The following is a 7,864-nucleotide window of genomic DNA, read 5'->3' on the forward strand; positions in this document are numbered from 1 at the left end:
AATTTTGATAATTTTATCTATATTATAAATTAGAGTAAAGGGCTATGGGTCCGATGAATAGAGATTATTAATAAAAAAATAAATAATTATCAGATTTTTGAATTAAGTAAACATAATTATCCTAAAAAGAGAAGAAAAGGGGAGCTATAAATAATTGATAAAAAGTAACGTAAATGAAGGGTCGGGTCGGGTCGGTCCCGGCGACTCCTCGCATTTCTGTGGCTCCACGGAGGATAAGTTCCTGTTCCCTTCGATCGCTAAATCAAACGCACATTGCACTGCAAATGGCTTCTTCAACTGTCATCTCTCCTTCGCTCAACGCCTCTTCTTCTTCTTCGGCTGCTGCTGCTGCTGCTTCTGCTTCACCAAAAGCTGCAATCTGCCACGCGAAAATCGCTGCTCTGTCTTCTTCGAGGTGCCATTTGAGAGCCTTCTCTTCTTCTCTCTCGGGCACTGGAATAACGACCAAAAGAGCATCGTCAACGGTGAGCATAAGCAGCAGCAGGAGGAGGAGCTTCAAGTGCTCGGCAGCCGCTCCTTCCGTTCTTCCCTCTGCCCTCCTCTTCGACTGCGACGGCGTCCTTGTCGACACGGAGAAGGACGGCCACCGCATTTCCTTCAACGACACTTTCGCTGAAGTACTCCCATTCTCGCGCCTTGCTTTTTGTTTCTACGCTTGTCGGTTATCGAAACCTTGCTGCTTTCTTGTTCCCTCATGTTGCGTTTGGATAGAAGGATTTCAAATTTTGTCATTCTGATTTTAGTATTTTCAACAGTTGCATGGATGGTTGGTCACTAAGTAAATTTGATTTTCAACAGAGGGAATTGGGCGTGACTTGGGATGTGGATTTGTACGGGGAGTTGCTCAAAATTGGGGGAGGCAAGGAGAGGTAGTACCTCTTGCTGAAGAAGCGTATATCTATTACAAATTCTATGTTTCTCTGAAATAGCTGTACCGCAGTAGAGAGGTCACTGATAAATGATTTGATAGCTTGTATATCCGGAGAAACTTTATGGCTATACAATGAGCAGGCTTTTTTGATTTGGGATTTTTGGAGGTCAATTCTCAGGTTAGTGGCTGATTCTTGTCTATGTAGGATGACGGCCTATTTCAACAAGACTGGTTGGCCAGAAAAAGCTCCTACAACCGAAGAGGAAAGAAAGGAATTTATTGCTTCTCTTCACAAGAGAAAGACAGAGTTATTCATGGCTCTTATTGAGAAAAAGTTGTTGCCTCTTCGGCCTGGTGTTGCAAAGTCAGTTTCTACTTGATCTTGTCTTCCATTGGTTTCTGCCTGAAATTTAATTCTGTATGGATAAAATTGTTATCCTACTTCTTATTTGCTATATGAATTGAATTCTAGTTCTCAACTCATTTCTATCTATGTTCATATATTGTGTAAGACCTTTATAACTCATTAGCCATTCATTTCTATCCATGTTCATAAATTGTGTAAGACCTTTATAACTCGTTAGATTGATTTCTTCTTAATTCTTGTTAACCTTTACTCTATTGCTCTCTCCCAAAGTTTCATCGTGTGGCTCATTAGTTTGATTTCTTTATAATTTTCACTACTTTGAGCATCTCTTTTATTCTTATAAATAGGCACTAAAGTGCTCCTCTTCCACTCATCCAGCATCTTTTTTGACAAGAAATAATACAAAGTGCCAAATACCTTTTGCAATGAGTTTGTATGTTTCAATTTTGCAGATTGATTGATCAGGCTTTGGCCAAAGGAGTAAAAGTTGCAGTTTGCAGTACCTCCAATGAGAAGGCGGTATGAATCAGGTTCTAAGTTTGTGATGTTGCAAATATGGTATACTTTTCAGGTTAATGGTTTATAGTGAACGTGTAATATCCCCTCTGGGAAACTGCGTGAACTGCAAAGCTGGTGTAATGTGCCTGAATCTTATTGCCTTGGGATATCTCTCTCTTTCACTACTCATAGTTCTTTTTTTATATATATATTTGAGAACCTAGTGGGATTAATGTTTGGGATTGTTGGAATACCAACCGAAAATGGTGCACCCTGCACGGTGGCACTGGTGGGAGTGTTATGCACTCAATTGCAAGTATTTGTCTTTTACAACTACATATTCATCATTCTTTTTTATTTGAACCACCCCCCCCCCCCCCCCCCCCCCAAAAAAAAAAAAAACAGAAAGAAAGAAAGAAAAAAGGCCCATTAAAAAGTACTTGCTGCTCTTCATCTGTTTCTTCTTTTGACTGCTGAGTACTATGTGTCAAATTTTAGATTCTTAGTCTATTTTACTTTTGCAATACTTATTTTTGACACCAAATTATATATTGGTAATTCCAGGTCTCCGCAATAGTTTCCTTCTTGCTGGGACCTGAGCGAGCAGAAAAAATAAAGATATTTGCAGGAGATGTGGTTCCTCGCAAAAAGCCTGATCCAGTAAATTCTTGATCCTTCTTGGTGGAAATCATACCAGGCTGTGTTTGGACACTGAATGGAAGCTAATATTGCATTAAAATGCATTTGATGGCAAGCATATACCTGTTACTGTTACCATTGACACTTTAGTGTTCATAAGGACTCTCAAAACGTTAATTCTGCGTCAATTGCTGTATGTACTGTATCAGATGCATCATTCCTATATGTTTTACAATGGCTCCAAGTCTTTAGAGATGCTTTCTAATTTGAAAATAAGTATAAAGATGTGTTCTTGGAACTAGACTGAATCTTTTCTTCCTTGCAGGCAATTTATGTATTAGCATCCAGCACCCTGAGTGTTGAACCGTCAAGGTATGAGCAATATTCTAGGGTCAGAACTTTGTGACGTGAATTTCAGATAGGCCTTACCAATGGGGTGAAGTTAAAAAATCAACTAATTTACAATGGACTTGATTTGTAAAAGCAACTATATTCTTGAGAAATAACTTCATGTTTTTACAAATTTGGAATGCTATGTGAAACACAATGCACCTTTTCATTTGTTTTACAGTTGTGTAGTGGTGGAGGACAGCGCCATAGGTCTTGCAGCAGCCAAAGCTGCAGGAATGAAATGTATTATAACAAAGAGTGGGTAAGTTCATTTTTATCCTTATTAAATGTAGCCTCTCCTAGCCAGTCGTTACTCTGCAAATATCATCTGCATTCATGTGTGACCAACGTACTTCTCAGATTTCTTATTTAAGCCTCAAACCTAATGGAATACTTTTGGGTAATTTTTTTGTTTGAGACTTGAATTAGGTAAGAAGATAATAAAAATAAATAACTATTAGGGAGAGTGAATTAAGATAAAAGCTAATAGAATTATTTCATATGGTTACACAATGAATTGGGAGACATCACAGTGACAAAATCCTTCTCTCTCTCTCTCTCTCTGAAGCTCTGTGCTGCACAAGCACATGCTGCTTGTGCATTGTCAGACTTGCAACTGCTGTAAATGCTGAGCAGTTCATCTATTCTTGAAATTTAGATTCTTTTGCCATATTATTCATTGAATTGATTCAGTGGTAATGACAAGGAGCAGACCTCTATACTTCTCTTTGAAGTGGTTGTCACAGGAAGTTGCAGGACGTTTTCTCTCTTGTAGGGGAAAAGTTTGATCAGGGAAAGAATTGTCCTAGTTTCACTGCAAATGTGATAGTACGACTTGCTTAGGCCACTTTTTGGTCTATTTCCCATTATCACCTACATAATTGATGGTCCTGCTTAAATGTTTGATGAATCATTCATATTTGGATTTATTATTGTGTGCACAGTATATGATGGAAGGGAGTTGTGGCCAAAAAAATACGAAGATTTTTACTTTTTTTCTTTTTTACATATTAAAGAACTACAAAAATTATTACAAGCTTTAATCCTATAAGGCGTCATTTACATGAACTTTAGACCTCTAGCTATCTGATGTCATGTTTAAAGGTTTCTCTCTAAGTTTTCTTTGGTATACCTCTCCTTTTAATACAAAACTCCTACACTTTATCCACTTGCCGTATCTATTGATTTTCTTCTTATATGTTCAAATTATTTTTATTGTGACCCCCTCATCTTATCTTTAATAGGGACCACTCTAATCTCATTACCTTTGATCTTTCTTGTTAACAAATTGAAAGGATAATATTACACGGAAAAGCTGAGGGGAAATTCTATGGTTCTCAAGGGCATTGGTACTCGAGGGTGTTTTGCACAACATGAATTGTGTTTCGTACAATATGGAGGCTTGATATACAACAAGAAATGTGTGTTATATAAAAACTTTTTATTTAATAAAAATACCATTTATATTATACAAAACACTTTTGAGTACAAATTACCCGGGAGGTACCACCATAGAATTTTCCGAAGTTGAACCATCATCAAACATTGTGAATCATTAGCTTGTCTCAAGTACTATAGGAAAATTGTGGTGTTTGGTGACACGAATTTCTAGTTGGAGTTTATGCTAGCTAACAAATGGGTTAATGGTTGGCTGCAGTTACACAGCAGAGGAGGATTTTGAAAATGCAGATGCGGTATTTGATTGCATTGGAGATCCTCCAGAGGAACGATTTGACCTGGCATTCTGCGGGACACTTCTTGAGAAGCAGTATGTTAGCTAATAATAACTAGCAGTCTTCAGGAATGCTGCCTTGTCTATTGCATATTCAAAGTTCTTTTCATTCCCCTTTCCCTTCCCAATATTGCTTATGATAAAAGCCTTTTCCAGGTATTAATTTTCTCAAGGCTTTGTAATATATTTATCTATATTGGACGCCGCCATTGATAAGATGCCTAAATGTAAGTGTGCCAGAGCTGTGACTTTTCAGGAACAATTTCGGTGTCAATTGACGTCAATTTGTTGCAGAAACCCTATTCAATTGGGTTCTTCTATTTACTGTCATAATTTTCATTTCCATGGTCGATGTCCCTTTCTTGTGTTTTTGATTGGGGATAGAAAGTGGGGTGGAATTCAAATAGAATTTCAATTATCATCCCAAAATTTCAATTCTTTGATTTTAAAGAAAATTTTTACTTTTTGAATTCAAATTCCATAAAAAAAAAATTATTTGATAAAATTTATTAAAATTTAGATAAAAAATAAATTTTACCCCATTTTTCACCTCTGTCAAAAGACACCATAGGTTATAAAGACAATCAATATACAAAGCATGAGCTTCCTATCACCTCTGTCAAAGACATCATAAGTTATAAAGTCAATCAATATACAAAGCATGAGCTTCCCATCACCTCTCCTTTCTTTGAAGTCTAAAGAAGAGACCCGAATAAATTAAGACAAGGCAAGTCCAATATAATAATAGGTTGGACCCATTTGGTTGGGCTACGTTCATGTTTTTATTTATACATATATATTTTATAATTATTTAATTTTTTTATTATTTTAATTATATATTTATACTTATATTCTTAAATTAATTTAACTCTTATACTTTAAATTTTTTCATATGATAACTTAAATTTTTTATTATTTCAATTACATCTTTCTATTTATATTTTTGAATCAATTTAACTTTTATTTTGATATAAAAAAATAAAATGAGATAAGTTAATTTAATTAATTTTTTTATATATTAAAATATAAAAGTAAATTAATTTAAAAATATATATAGATGAATGTAAATAAAATAACGAAAAATTAGTTACCACATAAAAAAAATATAAAAATTAAATTGATTCAAAAATATAAATACAACAATGGAATCAAAATAAAAAAAAAATAAATAGTCACACAAAATAATCTAAAAATAAAAATTCAATCAATTATTAAAAATTCACGAGAAAATGATCTCTTGTTGGGCTTGGGGATTCATTCAACTTGTGTTGTGGTCCCAATCATTCATCTAATCTAATATTATTATTATTATTAAAATCGACTCCTTCCGTCTATCTTTTATTCAAATTAAAAGAAATCCAACCGACTCTTTCAATGTGACTCCATCATCGGCAACCATAATTAATTAATTCATTTATTAGAATGATGATTCTTAACCCAACAATGCAAGTTGAATGGAGAAATTTTAACTAATATAAGTATATATTAAAATGCAATCAATATCATTTTAAAATGTGATCCCATAAGAAACAAGCAGTTATGTTATATTTGTTACATTAACTATTATAGTTGATCTTTTCTTAACTATTATCGTTTTAAAATTTTAAAAACACAACGTTCATAGCAAAGGACGAAAAACATAGAAAATAAAATAAGTATGCACCATTCAAAACTTCTTCAACGAAGCCACGTAAAATAAGGAATAAACAGCCCCCCAAAAGCCACACAATTATGGGCTTTCCCTCCGCCTCCAGTCCAAGGCATGGCTCAACGGACCCCCTCAACTCAATCCGCAAAACAAAGCGTAAAAAGAAGAAGAAGCAACTATCTGGTGTATCCACGCGTGTCTTCATCACCGTGTAACCCACTTGCACGAAATCACAACCGTCCATTCCTCTTCCTTTTTCTGAAAACTACTTCCGTGTCCAAACCGAACCCGTCAACGGTCCTCACCTCAACCATCTCCGATCTCTTAAACAACTTCTCCAACGGCCCCACGCTATACAAATCGTTCGCCGAATACTTATCAGCCCGTTTGTTGAGCGACACGTGTAACACGCAGATCCCGCCGGGCTTCAGCGTCCGTTCGATCTCCTCCACGAACTTCCACGGATAAAGCGCGTGATCAAACACGTTGGAGAATTCGAAATCAAACGTGTCATCATCGAACGGCTGGGAGTGAAAGTCGCCTTTTATCACAAGTGGGGGGCGGGGCACCAGATCGATCCCCACCGAGTCGGGCACTCCGACCCGCTTCAGCGCCGCCACCTCCTGGCCGACTCGGGCCCCGATGGAGAGCGTTCTCGACCCGTTGGAGAGGAGGCCTCTTTGCTTCAGGCTCTCGAAGAATTGGGCAAAGACCCGGACCTTGCGGCCCCAGTCCCGGGTGGTCCAGATTTTACGGAGCTTCGGGTTGAGGGTCTTGTTGAGTTGGCGCTGGATGTAGGCCTCGTAGGAGGCGTAACCGGGTCGGATCCGGAGCTCATCGCTTCCGGCGGGCAAACTTGTCGTAGCGATGGTGGTGGTGGTGGTGGGTTTCTGGACGTGACGTTTTGTTTGGAGAGCGAGAAAGGCGAGGAAAGCTAGAGAGGAAAAGAGAGAACGAAACGAAGGTTTAAGGATGACCGGAAGTTTCGAGAGAGAGATTTTCATGCCTGCATGAGTTTTATAAAGAAATGATATATACCGTTCGTACGTGTATATATGGAGATGTATAAACAATGGTGGGTTTTCTGGGAGGGAGGGAGGGAGGGAGAGAGAGAGAGAGGCGGGGAGGAGGGTGACGGTGGTGGGAGAGGCGGCCTGGAGAAAGAGGCAAGGCTCTGTTTGAATGGTGGCTGTGTGCATATTAATAGAATGGTTTAAGTGAAGGTGGAGAAGACGACAAGGTATCCGTTTTGTCTACCATTCTCTGGTTATCCTAGCCACGCGCTCTCTCTCTCTCTCTCTCTCTCTCTCTCTCTCTCTCTCTCTCTCTATTCATGTGTATGCATCCGCATGCGAGGAAACAATCCCACCATCTATGAAATTGGAAATTCTGGATCCAACTAAAAAAGAGAAAAGACTCGATACCTATTTGAGTGCTACTAATGGTTTCGATTTTATTGTCCCCTGTCCTATTATTATAATCAAACACTAGGGTTCTCTTCTTTACGTAAAATTACAAAACTCAAAAATTATAAACACCAAGCACCACTCTACTCTAGTTTAGAAATTAGTTAAGCATGTCTCACGTATTCCTTGGAATTTCATCCTAAGTGTGTGTGATTTCATTTGTTATGCTATCTTATTTGTAGACGAATATAATGGTTTAAATTTGAACATATGATGAGGGATTAGTCAAGTT

The 7,864-nt window shown here is 37.5% G+C and overlaps 2 protein-coding genes across 2 annotated transcripts; one reads left to right on the top strand and one right to left on the bottom strand.

Moving 5' to 3' along the window:
- The first annotated feature begins 244 nt into the window (after positions 1-244).
- On the top strand, positions 245-4,825 carry LOC127793733 (CBBY-like protein). The gene is made up of 8 exons (XM_052324426.1): positions 245-638; positions 820-890; positions 1,098-1,256; positions 1,712-1,778; positions 2,322-2,417; positions 2,722-2,768; positions 2,968-3,048; positions 4,444-4,825. Exons 1-8 carry the CDS (start codon positions 285-287, stop codon positions 4,565-4,567), a joined length of 999 nt encoding a protein of 332 aa, XP_052180386.1. The 5' UTR covers positions 245-284; the 3' UTR covers positions 4,568-4,825.
- A 790-nt stretch (positions 4,826-5,615) lies between these two features.
- Positions 5,616-7,494, bottom strand: LOC127795312 (uncharacterized). The gene has a single exon (XM_052326914.1). The coding sequence runs from the start codon at positions 7,363-7,365 to the stop codon at positions 6,397-6,399; it is 969 nt and encodes a 322-aa protein (XP_052182874.1). The 5' UTR covers positions 7,366-7,494; the 3' UTR covers positions 5,616-6,396.
- Positions 7,495-7,864: the final 370 nt, after the last annotated feature.

This window comes from Diospyros lotus, chromosome 2, assembly GCF_014633365.1.
Source record: "Diospyros lotus cultivar Yz01 chromosome 2, ASM1463336v1, whole genome shotgun sequence".
NCBI lineage: Eukaryota > Viridiplantae > Streptophyta > Magnoliopsida > Ericales > Ebenaceae > Diospyros > Diospyros lotus.